Below are 17863 nucleotides of genomic sequence, written 5' to 3'. Positions count from 1 at the left end.
GGGAAGACTGATACAGAGTTATTCTGATAAAAACAATACCAAGGTTCTGTTTGGTCTAATTTATCTTACACGGTTTGGATTTGTTGTCGCAGAATCCCTCCTGATCTCATTTTCCTGTGTACAATTTAAAATTAATCTTAATATCCAGAAAACAAAGCGCTGATGGATTTCTGATGCAATGAGTAGGTAATCTGATTCAGTATATGTTGCCAGGTAATGAGATACTATTCGACTATAAACAGGCAGATATTTTGTCAGAGAAGTCTTCCAAAATAGTTATGAAAACCCAGATCTTGGCTTTGAAGACCAAAACTGTAACTTCCTTCGCCTGAAACTGCTCACAAGCATTAAGGACTCTCTTTCCTGCTAATTTCCTAGGACCTAAAGCTTCCCCAGGGATACTGTTTCTCAATAAGGAAACCACCAGAAAACACTGCTCTTATTTGGCACTTTTTATTCATTAGTCCAGAAGCTATTACAGAGAAGTGCTGCTCACCTCCTGCTGGATGTAGGGGAGGGAGAATAATTGACACAAAAGCAGAATTGCATGGAGACTGGCAAATGATGCTCTGCCTAATAGCACTGGTCAAAAATAAAGGCAAACGGTTATTTGACCCCATTCTTTCATAAGAGGAGGAAAAACAGCCTGGCCCCAACTCGTGGCCAAAGAGCAAGCAGCTGCAGAGAGCTTCTCACCTTTGCTTCCCTAATCAGAAAGCTCTAACTGCCAGTTCATCCACAACTTCAGGTGTATGGGGGGAGCCCCTGGTTGAAGGAATAGGGGCCGCAGGGTAAGGTTTGTTTATATCTCTATACCTGCAATCTTTAATTAGCAGTTTTAGAAGGTTGTTTGATCAAAACACAGGGCATAAATCTTGACTGTAAATAAGTAAATAGCCCTTGCTAGTTGGCACAGCTAATGTCTTTCCTGGCCTTCCCCAACCATGGTGCCCTCCAGAAACTTTAGCTGTCAACTTGTATTATCCCTCAGCACTTGCCATGCTGGAGGGTACTAGGCTGAGGAAGGAAGCTCTAGGCATTCTTATAACTTAAGCCCAGCAGGGCTGGTAGGAAACAAACATGGCATGCTGAACAGTGACATGCAAGGGACTTCTGTGACCCATTTCTCCCTCACCCCAGTGATCTCCTCCCACTTCTGTGGACATTTCCAAAGCACAGCATGGCAAAAATCACCAGCTGGAGGTAGACAGATCTGAGCAAGTCAGTCCAGGAAAAGGCAAGCAAACTAGGATCAGAGGCAAAGCACAGTTCCCGAAGCACAGAGAAGCATGCACAAAACAGAGACAAAATGTGCTGGCCTCTTCGTGGTTTCTTGGATTGGCTTACACGTAAGAGGTACGTAGATAAAAACCATGCTGACCTTTACCTTGAATAGGATAAGAATAATGTGCTGGGCTCGACTGGCTTGTGGTTAACCCTGTAGTGCAGGTAAGAACACTGTGCTGACTTGGAGATGGAGTCTGAATTAAACCACTCTCAGGTTTCATACCTGGCCACAGTGCACCTGAATCAGATAAATTGCACCAGTTATAAACAAAATTGGCTGTGCTCTAGGCCAGGCGTCCCAATGGAATTATTCTCGCCTTGTGTTTAGGTGACAAAACCTTTGCCTAAATACAGAGAATGGTTAATTTTGCATGTGAAAGTTAAATCTTAAGATACAAGCCTGGGGGGCGGGGAGGGGAGGAAGCAAAGTCAAAGAGGAAGAAGAAGAAAAAACAAGCTAGCCAATACTGAAAAGAAGCTAAATTTCCAAGCCTTTCCAAGAAAGAAATGTGCTGGCACTGCTGATGAAGCCATTACCGGCCTGATGCTAAACAGCTGTTCATCATCCTCTGCATTATTGCAGTTCCTGTACAGCAACTTGGTTATTTGGAAGACAATCTTACAAGCAGCTACCTCCATTCTGAAAGCAACCGAGCTGCTCTAGTGAGGCATTGTATCATTTGGCAGGATGATTCCTGAAGCAACTCATTCAATTTCTAATTACTGAATGCTGTATCCATGGTCTTCTATTACTGAGAAACATATATTAATGATAAACACTGGAGTATGGTACACACATTAAGGAACCAAACCAAAGCATGCAAAACAAAACAGTGTTTTGTTGTTGTTGTTGTTTTGTTAAACCCATCTTTGTAAAACGTTGTTTATCTTGGCCACTCTCTCCTCTGCTACAGACACGCACCACCAGACTTGCCTCCCTTCTGCACTTTTCATCCACTCCTGATGTCCACTGCAGGTATAGTTTGAATGATTCAGGTTCATGTGAACTGTTTGAGCTCAGCGCTTATTAGGTGTGTGGGGCTGAAGGGTACTACAGCCTAGTGATAGATGACACGATCTGCACAGAGGTGGCAAGTTCAATTCCTGGAATTGGAAAGTTCAAAGCAGATGCTGGGCAAGACCTTGGGCCAAGAGCCTGGACAGCCTCTGCCAGTAAGAGCAAACAATAACCTTCTACCGCAGGGCTAGATAGCTAAACTGCCTGACCTGGTACAAAGAAGCTCCCTATGTACAGAGAAGGATGTGTTGTCAATCCATTTATCTACAGGAACATTTCTAATCCACTTTTCAGCTCTAACACCCCTGAGATGGTTGGCAAGAATATCAAAAAACGAATAAGCCAAGTGCAAAGACTTTAAACCAGGGGTGGGCAACATCTCCCCTCCTGCCTTTCCTCTGAAATTCAGCAGTGGGGAACAGCCTCCTTTTCAAATCATGATGAAGCAGCAAAAAGGGGCTATTTTAAAGCAACAATTAAAGACTTATGTCCCCACTGTTGCTGCAGTGACTCGTTGCTGCGTATGCAGCAAAGCAGCAACCTCTCAAAATTCCAGCAGGCTTCTGAACAAGGAAGAGGCTTGAGGAGGGAAATCCCACAGGAATCCCAAGCCTCCACAGGCCAGATAGGTAACTTCCATGGCCCAGAGTAAGGCTGTGGTCCAGAGACGACCCACCCATTTTGCTGCACTTTCATCTTTACAGTATGCTCCAGCCAATCCTACTCTAGTGCCCTCCAGAAGGATTAAACTACAACTCCCAACAGCCCCAGCTAGCACAGCAACTCTTGGCACTTCCAGGCCAATGGTATTGGGAGTTCTAGTCCAACAGATCTAGAAGATACAAAAACTGAGGAAAGTCGACATACAAAGTAAAAAAACAACAGCAAGAACAACCCACCTCCATATAAATGTTGCATGGGCATATTTTCAGAGGCACAGGTAAAACATTTTAAGAGAACACCTTAAATACACTTAAATGCAGACCTCCTCAGACAGCTTCTACACACGTACCAAAAGGAGGTAGTCCATAGGCTTGGGTTGTCTGAGGATAAACAGCATAAGTCTGTGACTGCTGTAGTGCTTGGTACTGAGTCTGACCAGAATAAGAGGCCATCGTTTCAGATACAGGTACAGAAAGAACATGTGCATAGGGCCTGTCAAAGAAAGAAATGAAAAAAGAAAAAAATGGCTTGTCATTAAGGAGCGTTCTGAAATGAACAGAAAAGTGTGCTGAGTTATGTCAAGGAATGGAAAGCCCTCCCGCTGCCTTACTCAACTTGGCCACCCAGCTGGCAACAAGCCAGGGGCATGTTTGCGCAACACAGCAACCCGCCCATCAAATAAGCCAGACAATCAGGCTCACTGGGCGCTGTGCTCTCCTCACATCTTCCTCCCTCTCCGTCATCCAGCAGGTGTTCCAGAGGACCTGGCAGGTGAAGCCACCTTGTTTATTCTCCCCACTGTTCTGTTTTTGTCCACCAACACACAGCTTCTTTCTTTTCCTCTCTCTCACAATCTGTTCGTGATCTCTGCCACTGCCAGCTCCTAAAAAGTGCCCAACTGGCACACTGCAGCGTCTACTGTTTGCCACATACTTTTAATGTACCAGAAACATTTTGGAGCTGCATACTTGCAGGCAGCCAAAACGAAGAGTCTTGCCTGTTCAGTCATGGTAATCACGTCACAGTGTAATAGGTGCCCTTTAACAAGTGCAACTCTTCTTGGCCATCAGCAATATGACTGGAAATAACTTACCAACAATTGCACACATTTCTGGTACCGAAAACGTATTTTTAAAGAACAGGTGGTAAACCAGTGATGCCTGTTCCAACATGCTACATGAGCACCTTGGTGGGACTGTTATTGGCCGGGACCATGAAAAGACTGCAAGTGGGAGATGAAGGGGAAGAGTTACTGTACTGGCCAAAAAGGGGTCATGAGTGGAGTGGGGAGTGTTGGTTATTCCAAATTCATTTGGTGGCCACTTCAAAGTGCCAAAGTGGAGCAACTCTTACTAGCAATGGTCTGGACAAGAGTCAGTTGCCTAGGTGTGGACAATACACCAATCTTTGACGTGTCCGGCAAACCCCAAAAGAAGCCATGGGTTGTCAAGGTGGCTTCTGTCCCAAGAACAAGCCATCCTTTGGGAAATGGTCTGTGTTTGGATGGCACAGTAAACCACTGCGGCTAGTTGAGAAGTGGATTATTTAAACTTCACACATTAAGGTACTTGTTATGAAAATTTAATGGTACTGAACATCTTGGAGAAACGAACATTTGAGCATGCTGAACTAAGCTATTTCACTTACTTTGTAGAATACATCTGTGAGGTATATTCATTCGATGACCTTGAGATGTAGTCAGTGCATGGCATAACTATGGAACATATACATACACACACAATTAATTATACGAAAATAATTAAGAACCATCTTTAACAGTTCTTAACACAAACAGCTAAGAGAAATGTGCACAGTAATATTCAGATGTGTTATGTGTTCTGGTGCAAACAGAATGTACCTAAATCAGACGTGGAAGCACAGTATACTCCTTTCCTGCATGTAGAGGCAAGGGGAAAGGAAGCACATAATCATTAGAATTTAAACCATGGGTGAGAGCTGAGGTCACCATGGACACGTACGCACCCACAGTCAACCTCCAATAAACCCCCCAACTCCCAACTCGATCAATAAATGGCCAGGGAAACAGCAAAGCGAACCACTGGCTTAAAGCTGCCAGCCATTTTCCTTTCCCAGGATGCCTCTGAGCTTCACACAGCCAGGCTCTTTGCTTGATGGTGTTAGTTGAGCTGTCTGCTAAAGCATCTCTCCCCCAACATCAACATAAAGGAGAGAAAAGGAAAGAAAAAAAGACCCCTGCTACTGCCTGCATAGTAACCTTGGAGGTACGCTGGGAGGCAACCTGGGGTCTGGCAGGAGGAGTGACCTGGGGTGAGGTCAGGAGGGCTAGAGAATGATTGGAGCAGGGATTGCTGAGATGTGACCTGAGGCGAGTGGAAAAGAGTTCCAGATTAAGCAGGGATTTGGCAGAGAGGATTGCCGGGAGGGTGGAGGGAGTGGAAAGAAGGCTGGGAGCTGGACTAGGGGTGAAGAAGGGAAGGGAGCAACATGTATTTACCTGTGTGATGGAGTAATGGAGGAGTGACTGTATGCCTACAAATGTGGATTATGTGGGGGTATCTAAGTGTGTGTGTAAGTGGGGGAGGGGGAGAGAGAATGGGAGTTTCAGGGTAACCTAGAGGGAGGGAGGGAGGGAGAAATATGCTGCACACCCACAAAAACTGCCAAAAGGTTGATTTCTGTCTCAGCTGTAATACGTAGGCATGCTTCTAAGTTTTCTTTGGAGCAGTTTCTTCCCCAACCTCCACCACAAACAATTATTTTTAAAAGTTTAAGGAGATTTAAAATATATTTGGTGGTTCTGTGGGCGTGTTTCTGGGAAAAAATATAAGCATGAACCTTCTGCAACCATCTCCAACCTTAAGTTTTTTACTAGAATTCCCAGCATTACTGAGTACTGGTCATGCTGGTTGGGGATAATAGGAGAATAAGTCCTAACACCAGGCTGGGATGGGCCTGCTATATGGCTCTGGGAGTTACAAAGACCATTATGCACAATTCAGGTGTACAAAATCATCCAGTTCTTCTAATCAACTACTAAGGAGCCCACTTACTTTCATTAGACATGGACAGGTTTGAACCAAGACTTGAGGATTCGGGTTTCTGATCGCTATTGTCAGTGCTGCTCACTTGCCTGAAAAGATCAATACAGATGGGGTGCAATTACTGGCCTTTGTAGGACAGAAAGTAGCGCCACTGGGACATTATAGCAACCCTTGGTTTGTGTTAGCCAGTGTTAAGCTCTCAAACCATGGCTTATGCTTCCAGGCAAAGTAGGGGTTAGAGGTGCTGCTCTGCTTTCATTTTTGCCTGTTCAGCAGTCAGCTTCACAGTCAGTACTGTGGTTTGCAAACAAGCTTCAAATTGTGGTTGAGATTAATGGTACTTAAGTTTGTCTGTTCGACCTGTAATTAAGACTGGAACCAACCCAAAGTGTTTCCATGGATACAGAACAGCTCTTAGGGTTCAATGTAAACTGGATTCTCAGCCTGAGTTGAGCTGATGTTTAACCGCCACAAAAATGTTTTTCTGTGGATAAGATACACAAATGAATGGAGCAGAAGAGACTTGCTCCAGCATAGACTGGTGTACTTCAGGTTTGCACAACTCTCTACTGTTGATGGAGGGAGAAGATTTAAATGTTTCCAATCACAGTTTGGAACAAAAGTTTCCCATTTTATCAATTAACTCTGGTTTGTATAGTTAGTTAACAAACCCAGATAAAACTATGGTGTGGCATCCTGGTTTGTACATACCACGGATTTCCATATTTGGATGGAATAGGAAACTATGCTCTTTGACAAAGTGTAACCTGAAGGTACACTTGCTCATGTTGGAGTTTGTTGTAAAGGGAAACTGAACCAGGGCACTACAGTCAACGGCAACTTTCTAGTAAACGTGCTTAGAATTGCATCCATTAAAAAAAAAGCTATGAGATTGTTCAGAAGTAATGCTAAACCAGGTTCTCTTAATATCTAAACAATCAACACCCAACAAACCATTGTTTACAAGTGGCAGCCAAACCAGGATCTGAAACAATGGCTTTGCAGTAATTTAAACAATGCCACGTTTGGGACAAACTGCGATTCAATATTACATCTGAACCAACAACCTACAGTTTGAAGAAATGCCCACTTCATATGGCAAAGTGTTGCACAAAACAGTTTCCACATGGAAGAAGCCACCAAGGAGAGCACTTAAAAGTAGTGGCAGTTTGGTGGGTGTTCATGGCCCTTTCTCTAAGCAATCACCTGATCCATAGGAGTGCTGCATATGGTTCCTCTCTGCATTTGGCTCCAGTTTCAGTTCACCAAACTCACACAAGGGTCTTGAAAAGAGAGTGCTCTTTTTTCATTCCCTGATCACCATCTGTGAAATGTCAACAGCAGTGGCCTACTTTACAGGATTGTTGTGAGGATTAGTGAACTCAGGCTTGTAATGTAATGTCCAATATATACTAAAAGGCAGCACAAGGGAAATATAAAGCGCAACAGCCCCCACCCTCATCCTGCACTTTTAAAGAAAAGGTATCAACATCACCCCACAAACTCCACAGAAATCAGGCGTCAACTCTTAAAACAGTTCAAGACAATTCAAGGATTATGTACCTTAACAGCTGTTCGCCCGATTCCTGCATCTTGGCTTTTTTCATCTGCAGACACACATATGTTCAAAGATATCAGGTTTAGTCAAATTTGCTGACCCAACGCCTTCCTACAAAGAAAGGACTCCACACCACTGACATTAACGATACTTAGAGTTGACTAAGAATCAACAATAAGTTACAAAGGCTTGAAATAAGAATGAAAAGGCTAAGTAAATCTAAGGCATCTCTCTTCCCGTTCTTCTTTCTTATCTGCATGGAAGGACTTCCACTTAAACTAACCAGGGCTCCCCATGCCAACAAATGGAGAAACTTCAGGATTGTTTCAACTGCAAGCAATGAGGACAAGCCAGATTCAAAATGCAGATTTAAATCCTGGCTTGTTCTCACTGGTCGTGCTTTAAACGAACCACAGTTCAGTGTTCAGACATCATGGGGAACTGTGGCTAGTTTAAACTGAAAGCTTTTCCTCCTTAGGGAACAAATGAAGAGAGAAAACACTGCATGAGCCTAAGCTTGGCATGGCTCATTTCTTACAGGGGGAAATCAGTTCCCCATCATATCTGAAAAGAACTCAAATCTTTAAAAATATGTTTTCCCTTCTTCCTCTCTCTCTCTCTCATTCCGCTTTTCCCAGACAACAAATAGATAGAGTTCCTTGGTGACCACTCCACCCCACATTTTCAAGGTCCCCCCCCCCCCCGGCTTCACATTTTATACATGAGGCAGATGTCTGCAGCAACTGCAGCTGCAATGCATTTTAATGATAGCTATCTGTGCAGAAACAATAGTGCAGCAATTATATTGAATGACTAAATCTGAGTTACTATGTCAATAGAGTGGATACAATCTAAGCTTTGGTTAGGAGACCTACATAAATGTTATGCACAGGCCACCCAAGGCAGCGGCAGATGGATCAGTCAAAACAGAACTAGTCACTTAAGAATATTTGTTTAGATTACTGAAAGGCTCTCACAAATTTCACTTCATTCGGGATTTAAACCACTGAATGTCCATCCACTCCCATGAGCAGCCCTCTATGCAAAATCTGCCAATTCATTCAAATCAGCTGAACTGTATTGCTGTGAATATTCTGATAGTGGGGAAAGGGAAAAGGGCCGAGCGGGATTAAAGGGCCGAGCGGGATTAAAAAATCCTACAATTCTCAGAGGCAGGCAGGGGAATGCTCAATGTTTTCTGACATTTGGAAGCTTACCTTGAAAAGTGGTAGAATTTAGCTGGTAGTTGTCCACCACCACCACCTTTTTAAGGAAGCCATGCCTCTACTGCAAGTAATGGTAGCCCAAAAGCCATTCGCCCCTTGGAACACTGTTACATCTTGACATGGGGTTGAAGCCAAACCTAACCATACTTAGAGCAGAGCTATTCAAATAAATGGGGCCCGTGTTAGTCTTGAGTAACTTAACACTTTATGGTTTCAATTGGTCTGCTTTAAGTGTAGTTAAATCTACACTGAACCCATACTGCTAATTCCAAGGGGCATTTTGGTGAGGGGGGGTATCTATGGCTGCTCTGGAGGCATGGATTCCACTTCCCCAACAATGTCCTGGGGGGAAGTCTTTCAATGAGCAGTGGGGTGCACCATGTGGATGTATGGGGAGATAGAACTGTTGACAACCACATTCCTTCACTACATTTATATTCTGTCATTCCTCTAATGAATCCAAGGCACCATCCATGATCCTCCTCTCAAATTTAAGCTTCCTGTGAGGTGGGCTGGGCTGAGAGTGAATTACTGGCCCAATGTCCTCAACACACTTTAGCAGGGTGGATAAAAATCAATGACTTTTAAAAAAATTAAAATATCATTTTTAAAATTTAATTTTTAAAAAAATTTAGATGGGATTTTTAAAATTTAAATTGGAGTTTTAAAAATTTCACGTCTAATGGTTATAACAAAATTCCCAAGTATATACACACTAAATTACTGCTTAAATTAAGAAAACTCAGGGTGGTCAGGAGTAATTTTTGTGTTGAAGAACTGTGAGCTCCATTCTGTATGCAAGACAAATTTCTATGCTCAGAACTCTTCAGTTCTTTTTAAATGTCTTTTTACCAGGCTCTGGGTGATAAACCTTGAGATTGTAGTACACAACAAAGAACGCAGATCCTCAAGCCTGAAGTTTGCCCGTCCCTGCTTTACATTCTACTGAAATACACACAGGATAAACTACTGGGCTAGGAAACAGCCTTTTTATGTGTTAATTAGATAAAAATGCTAAGAGCTCTTTATAAATCAAACACTGCTAAAATGTAACAGTGTTGTTTACCATAATTATCATCAACATTTATTTAGATTTCCAGGGGTAAGCACTTTCTCCCTGCTTTTTTCACATGTGAGAAATTGCTGTGTCAAAACTGCCCTTCAAATTGTCTACAAGTGAAAAATTCTTTCATTCTCAAGAATGAAACTTTACATTTAAAACTCCACCTTCCTACAACAGTAACTCACAGACCATTCATATTAATGGTGATTTATAGTCTAATATTTAAATAATATTTGAAACTATCTTCTGAATGTTTCTTTCTTTAAAAAGAAATGATTACAATATTTGAAAATATTTTAATGTTACAAATTAAATTTATTAACTACTGGCTCTTATTAAAAATAGAATTTGTTTTCATTTTTTAGACAGAGTAGGATACAGAATCTATGTACATTTTCCAGAAGAATGTGTATCACACATTCATATGAAAGACAAAGACCTTTTTCTATGGTTCTTAAAGGTCCATTTATATACTCACTGGCTGTTCTGTTAAGCTTTGTACCTCTTCCATTGATGCAAGTCTTTCAGAATTGCTCTGACACGCAGAATATGTGCCCTCCTCTGCTGTCTTCAAAGCCTGCAACAAAACATGCCCACACTTTTATGTACTTTTGGAAGCAGCTATCATCATATAATAGTCATATATAATGTGCCATTTTCTAAACACATGTGGGCTTTCCCGAACTAAAGACCACACACATATATTAGGGGAAGGGATGGAGGGAAGAAGATGAACGAAAGGTTTACCATTAAGCCCCAAGCAACAGGTAGGATGAGATATCTAAACACATGTATATGTGTCCATCCGGCATCACATGCTGCAGTTGTACTTCATTTAATTTGATAGCAGAAGCCACTATGCTCAGTATTTTTGAAAGGGCCATGTGTGGGTAGTTCAGGATTACTAGAGTTACATTAAAATGATAAGTGCAGGCTGTATTTGTGGTGAACACTATGATACAATCTAGCCTGATTTAGAGCAGTTTCTTAACGGCTATACATGTGCATGTACATATATGTAAACTCTAGCCAGAAACATAGAAAGAGCGAGTCAGAAGGGGCCTCCCGGGCCATCCAGTCTGACCTCCGGCACCAGCCGGCTCCGCTCAACAAGAACAAGAAGTCAGTCACAGAATATTTCTAGATGCAATTGCTCAATGCTACACTTCTTACTGAACTACCTCCTTTACATTGGAGAAGCCGTCAGATTTTAAAACTAGATGGTCAGAAGATCCAAAGCCAGTCCAATCTGCAAGGACTTTCCAGTCTGAACTACCAGTGATCCAGAAAAGTATGCTCTGAGACTCTGTGCCTTCCCAAACAGCACCCATGGATTCAAGTGACTGCTGTGAAAAGAAAACAGCAGGCACACACAGGCACTCTGTGCTGTGTCACAAGCACAGATTTTGAATAAAATTATATTGCTGTCTATTTAAAAGCTAAGAGAAAGAAAGTAACGAATATTTATATCTTGTTTGACTGGGTGGAACCATATGCACATTTAGGCAGCAGAAAATCCTACCCCTTCCTGCATTCACTATCCATCAGAGCTGGGATCTTTTGGCTCTCTAAACATGTATAGGCTGTGCCCTTAGGAGTTCAAAAAACTGAATAATCATGTATTAAAATCAAGTAAAATACTTAAGAACTACTTGAATAATGAAGAGCTACTATCAAAAATTAACCATGCTTTTATAGTTTTGCCTGAAAGGAAGCAGGCAAATTACATTTCAGTGCTAAAGCTTTGGCACCCACTACCATGACAGGGAAAATCCAGTCTCGCTCCTTTTATCAAGCAAATGTAATGATGACACAGAAAGCAGCAGCCATCTGCTTCCAGGGAACCCACTATTAATCTGTTAGCATCGCCCAACAAGGAAATCAAACAACTCATTATTAGTTTATGGAATTTCAATACCACAAGATGTGGGGATGGTCACGTAAGAAGGCTTTAAAGGGACAGACTAATCCATAGGAACAAGAGCACTATTACCTTCAGGCCTTTCTTATGGACTTCCTAGAGGCATCCGGTTGACCAGAGAAAAGAGTGTGCTAGCTTATTTTACTTACTACTTTAAACATAGAGCAAGACAGAAGGGGTCTCCCAGGCCATCTAGTCTGACCCCCGGCTCCAGCCAGCTCCGCTCACGACATGCCCACCATGTGCATGTCCAGCCTGTCCTTGAACACCCCCACCATCCTTGAACACCAACTAAGAGTTATATTTGTCCTTAAAAGTACTGAAACTTATATATTGCAGAAGTTAAGCAATATTTCTGCAGATGATTTCCATATATGAAATTCAACTCTGTGAGTTGTAAGCTTGTGTCTGGTCTTATATCACAAGTTTAAATTGGGCAGGGGGGAACACATACAGTTTGATAATGCTTGATATTTAAAAACCTGTGGATTGCAGAAAAATATTGATTTTCTAAGAAAGAATAATTGAATATTTACGATAGCACTTTTTTGGACAAATTGTCAGGGAGCTGGTCTGCCTCCTATTTAAGCAGCAATTTCTGCATAGGAGCAAATGCATAATTATATCTGGGCTAGCTGCAATCATAAACATATAGTATTAATTTTGAAAATGTAGCAGGGACTGTTTTCTACTAAGACATAGGCTACTTGGCTGCTGGGATTAGGTGTATCAACAAGTTGATTCCCTTAATTTGTTTCCAGACTCTTCAAGCAAGCTGTGCAGTGGCCAGTTTCTGAGTGGAGAAAGCCTCAACCACCAGGCCCACTAGACACAAACCCTGCCATGAGGCACCGAGACAGACCCGAGAGGGATCTGCCTTCTCCATTGCCCTGAGAAAGATGGGTGCTCCACAGTGCTGGGCAGGTGGCAGTTGCAGAATACTGTTCCTTGAACTATTTTACCTGGCTTCAAAGTACATCGGTTGCAAAGCTATGCAGTGGTTGAAGTTTGCCACCTAATGCCAGAGGATGGAACTGTATGCTTGAAATGCACAGGTACATTTAGCTTAATTACATAAGGCTTTTTCACATTAGGTCTGAAAAAGAACCGGTGGGGCACAAATTGCTAGTTCAGTTTTTTTTCTCATGGTCTTTGGAGAAATACAGGCTTTTATTTTTTTAATGTCATTTCTTCCTCAGCCTTCACATCTCTACCACTGGTTCCCTGGCTGCTAGGAGTAAGCAAGACGGCTGCTTTGGGTGTTTGTTCTCAAGGACTGCTGGCAGAATCAGAATCAAAGGAGAATCCAAGGGGACCGGGGAAGGTGAGTCATGCCAAGACACTGAGATGTTAGTAGCCAGACTCTCTAGGTGGCCAGGCGGTCTTTGGGATTAACCAAGATGTATAATTGGCAGGAGGGGAATTAGTTCTAGGGAGATCAAGGGAGTTTCTCAGACACAGACAAGGTGGCTCTTGGCCCCATGATGAGGAGGCCAGCCTAATTAGAGGACTGGCGCACAGCAAGGAGATATGCCTGCTTTCAGAAGGCCCCTCCCAAGGGATGGGGCCCAGGCATGTTCATAAGGTGAGTTCCTGGAGGTGAATACTAGACTGGGTTCAACAGACCGCTCTGTGCATGCTCAAAGATTCATTCTGAGTGTTTTGTGCTTTTTGACTGATAAAGAACACTATGTAAGGAAAAAGTCTGTGGCTTCTGAATGTGCAAACAGGGAGCTCAGAACACTAGCCCTGATACAGTCTACTAAACAACTAGAGTAATCCATTAAAAAGTCCCTTTCAATCAACTAAAAAAAGTATCTCTGATTAATCAGGCAATGTTTTATAATGTAAAAATATAATACAAGGCATAATTAAAAATATGATTTTAACACAAGCAGTAGTAAAAACTGAAGACACTAAGCAACAACTTCAGAGACTTTCTCACTTCTCACACACTTGGGAAGTGCTTTGCTTCAAGTCTCATTTTTTACTCATATGCCACTGTAATCAACACATTAACCAATTCAATATGAATAAATAAATCAAAACCTTTTTAGCTAAGTCGCATCCCTAGTCAGCACCTCTATTAATGAACGAATTCATGGAATGAGAGAGAAATGGGATGGGGCCTTACAGTAGTAGCTTGGCTGCAGCCCTAACGCTAGGGAGTAAGCCCCACTGAACGCAGTGGGGCTCCTTTGAGTCAGCATGCAATCGTAGGTGTCTCTTTTTCTTCCTCTGGTCGCTTTCTCAACAATACTAACCACGGGGTTGTCCAAGGCCCACAGCCCACTGGCCACGCACATGCTCTGCATGCAAAGATCCCGGGGCAAAGCCTGCAATCTCCAGGTACGGCTGGAAAAGATTTCTGCCTGAAACTCTGGAGACCAGTTCTTGTAGGCAGCGCTGAACAAAATGGACCGAGGTAACTCAGAGACTCGATATCAAGCAAACTGCCATGGTCCAGAAGAACTTCTGAGAAACCAAGTAATTCCATTCTTGCCTTCCTTGCAACTGGAAAACCATGAAGATGATTCCCAAAATAAGTAACAATAAAATTAGAAGAATTATGCCGGTCCAGCATTCTGTTTACACTGCGTTCTGTTTACACAGCTTACACCATTGTGAGTAAAACAGTGCACAATGCAGTCATGCTATTTGGCACCAAGTGTTCAGGTATGAAGGTTTCTGTTTTAGCAACCAAAGGTTGCCATAGTAACAGGCTCAAAACATCACAGATAAATATCTCTGAGTGTATGTGTATGAAAACTAGAATTGCTTTGAAATCTTACTTTCATTTAAATTTCCTTTTTTAAAAAGAAATCAATTTTCTTAAGTGTTGCTTAAAAACAATCTAAATTGAAATCTGGATGCCATATAAACAAATATGTTAAAGCGGATACTCACAATCTCTTAAAACTGAATCCATAACCCTCTATCAAGCACACTCATTTAAAGCCTGCTTTCCATATAAAAAGATGGATGGGGGAGCACTGTAGTGATAAAAGATCACATAGGGCAGAATGAATAATATACATGACGATCCCACATAGGTCATCTCAGAAGTCCCTCCCCACAAGTTTAATGGGAATTTTCCCCAGGTACATGTGTGTGGATCTGCAGACTTATTTAATATTGTGCAAGTTATAAGTATTTTGAACATCAAAAAAGAGCATGAACATTTACTTTCTATGTGAAGGGAAAACACTACTTTCCTTAGAAATGACCGGCCATTGGTTCTGGAATACTGCAAAAAACAAAAGCACTATGTAGGCACTGCTTACTTGCATGTAGGGATAAAGTATGGAGTGGAAGATGGGTGTAAAAATAATTCCCACCACCAGCATCCCCAGACACCAAGCACCAATCATGCTGAATCAAGACCAAGATCCATCTAAGCCAACATTCTGTTCACACAGGTGCTAACCTGATGCCTACAAAAACACATGAGCAGAACTTGGTTGCAACAGCATGGTATACTCAGGCAATCTGGGTTCTAGTCTCCATCCAGCCATGGAGCCAACTGGGTGACTTTGGGCCAGTTAGACTCTCAGCCCGACCTACCTCATGGGTTGATGTTGTAGGCTTAAGACTGAGAGCAAGGGGCAATGGTTTGTAAGCCACTTTGAGTTCTTTAAAAAAGAAAAAGGTGAGATACAAATCTAATAAATCAATAATAAATCCTGGAAAGCCTCCAAATTTGGAGAATTACAAACATCCAATCTGGGTTGCACTCTTATTTATTTATTGTATTTGTATGCTGCCCCGTAGTCCCGGGGCTCTCTGGGTGGCACACAAGAAACAACTGCTCTATTTTTTATTTTTTTGCAAATCAGTCCTTTTTAGGTGCACTGACCAGAACGACATACAAATGTGGTTTGCACCATGAATTGTGTACAAGGAGTAAGAACTTGAAGTGGGATTTTTAATTCCTTTCCTAATTATGGCTAACATGGATTTGCCTTTTTCACAACAGCTGCAGAAGCACTGATATTTTCATTGCCAAGTCCATCATAATCCTAAGATCTTTTTCTTGGTCAGTCGCTGGCAGGTCAGTTCCCATCAGGATATACTTAAAAATGGGGAGTTTTTTGCCCCAATCTTCATTTTTTCACTTGCTTACACTGAACCACATTGGCCATTTGTATGTCCATTCTTCTGGTTTGAAGAAATTCTGCTGGAGATCTTTGCAATCCCTCTTTATTTTAACCACCCTAAATAATTTGATGTCATCAGTAAACCTGCTCACCTTACAACTCACTTTATGAATAAGTTGAAATGAACTGATCCCAATGCAGACTTCTGCACAACCCCACTACTTACATCCCACCATTGGGAAAAATGCACCACTTATTCCTACTCGATGCTTCCTCTTCTTTAACCTTTCTGCAAGAGGATCTCTCCTCTTATGCCATGACTACTAAGTTTGCTCAGGACCTTTTGTCAAAAGACCTTCACAAGCCCAAGTAAACAATATCTACTGGATCACCTTGTCAACTTTCAAAGAACTCTAAAAGGTTAGTGAAGCAGACTACAAATGCTGCTAGTGAAGATACAGTTTCACTGGCCCATCTGCTCATGCCAACTAGTAGTATGTCATTTCTGGCATATCACCAGCCCAAAGTACACGTCCAGTTTACAAAAAGCTCCCATGACTGTTCATATGGGAGCAATTCTGATACACCACAGGCAAGTGAGTACATACAAGGTATTTCTTGGGTTGCCATCCCCCAGCAGCTTAACACAATTAGTCTCCTGAACAATAGCCTTCAACCTTTCCAGATACAGGAACCACTTTCATGACATTCTGCAGCCTCTTCTTTTGCAGTTGAAACCATCCCATACTAATACGCCTTCCAGAGATGGAATCACTGCTCCTGTTGTTAAGAAATATTGGAGCTACAGTGCCCTATGTTCCTGTTTGACTACACCACTGCCAAAGCTCATTCTTATAGTACTAAACTGTAAGTTAGCATAATGTGCAGCACAGGCACATGTTTCTAATGTTACGAAGTGTGGTCTGGAAGATCAGAAACAACCCTTGTGTTCACGGGTTCACAGAGCTGAGAATGTACTTCTCACAACTGGTCAATAACATCTGGTCTCATCCAAATTAATCTGCAGAGGAAGTCATTATATTAAGATTCTAATGAGCAAAACTGATTAAAGTTATGGTCCAGCTCTCAGAACTTCTATCTGTTCCACAATGGTTAAATATGTTCCTATTCCCATGGCCAGGACATTAGAGGGTACAAATAATCCATAGATCTTGAGCTGAAATCATTGCTGTGAGCCACCCCGAGGCTTGTTGTGAGCCGCCCCGAGGCTTCGTTGCAATGGGGCAGCATAAAAATGTTTTAAATAAATAATTAATAAATAAATTGCATGGCTCATCTACCTGACAACCAGATTCCAATTAGCCTCTTGTTGCTGTGGGATGTTTCCTGCAACTAAGAATGTATTGATCTAGTGGTACCAAGGAGCATATGTGACATCTAAGCAAACTCCAACATTAACCTAATGTAAACATCATGCCAACATAGTGAAATAGGCAAGACTGCAGCAGTAAATTCAAGAGATTTCGTTCTCAGTGGCTTAGTTCATAACCCATCCCATCTCACACTTCCAAAACAAAGGGTTATTTTTGTGGGCATCTATTCTAGATTTAATGGGGGAGTAAGAGTTTGGCAGTTCTATTTTTTATTCTGTTCCTAATTAAGTCTAGCATGTTTGCCTCCTTCACAGCAGGTGCACACTGGGCAGACATTTTCATCAAGCTGTCCATCACTATGCCAAGATCCCTTTCCTGCTCAGTCACTGCTAGCTCAGATCCCACCAGTGTATACTTGAAATTGGGAGTTTTCCCCTAACGTGCATTGCTCTACACTTGCTCATACTGAACTGCATTTGTCATTTTGATGCCCATTCTCCCTGCCTGGAGAGATCCCTTTTGAGCACCTCATATTTCTGCCTTTTGAATGAATACTCAAGTAAAGCACAAAAACAACACTGCCATCTACAATCCGATTCTCCATGTTGCCCCCCACTGTGAATGCATTTTGTCAGACTGCATCAGCTATGAATCTTGTCCAAGGACAAATGCA

General features: G+C 42.1%; 1 protein-coding gene across 6 annotated transcripts in view; it reads right to left on the bottom strand.

Moving 5' to 3' along the window:
* Positions 1-17863, bottom strand: part of EYA3 (EYA transcriptional coactivator and phosphatase 3) — a 36754-nt gene that overhangs the window by 17758 nt on the left and 1133 nt on the right. For 2 of the 6 annotated variants that reach the window (XM_044434955.1, XM_044434959.1), the window contains exons 2-6: positions 10317-10415; positions 7555-7598; positions 6001-6080; positions 4616-4682; positions 3318-3460 (exon numbers count right to left, since the gene is read on the bottom strand). In XM_044434955.1, coding sequence (XP_044290890.1) covers positions 3318-3460; positions 4616-4682; positions 6001-6080; positions 7555-7598; positions 10317-10349 — 367 coding nt within the window. In that variant the 5' untranslated portion in view covers positions 10350-10415. Of the gene's footprint in view, positions 1-1387; positions 1526-3317; positions 3461-4615; positions 4683-4826; positions 4862-6000; positions 6081-7197; positions 7316-7554; positions 7599-10316; positions 10416-17863 lie in introns of those variants that run through there. The other 4 variants (XM_044434957.1, XM_044434956.1, XM_044434954.1 and 1 more) reach the window with 4 other exon arrangements.

The sequence above is a fragment of the Varanus komodoensis genome, unplaced genomic scaffold (genome assembly GCF_004798865.1).
Source record: "Varanus komodoensis strain SLA01 unplaced genomic scaffold, ASM479886v1 scaffold29_1, whole genome shotgun sequence".
Classification (NCBI taxonomy): Eukaryota; Metazoa; Chordata; class Lepidosauria; order Squamata; family Varanidae; genus Varanus; species Varanus komodoensis.
This window is presented reverse-complemented; position numbering and strand designations above follow the sequence as displayed.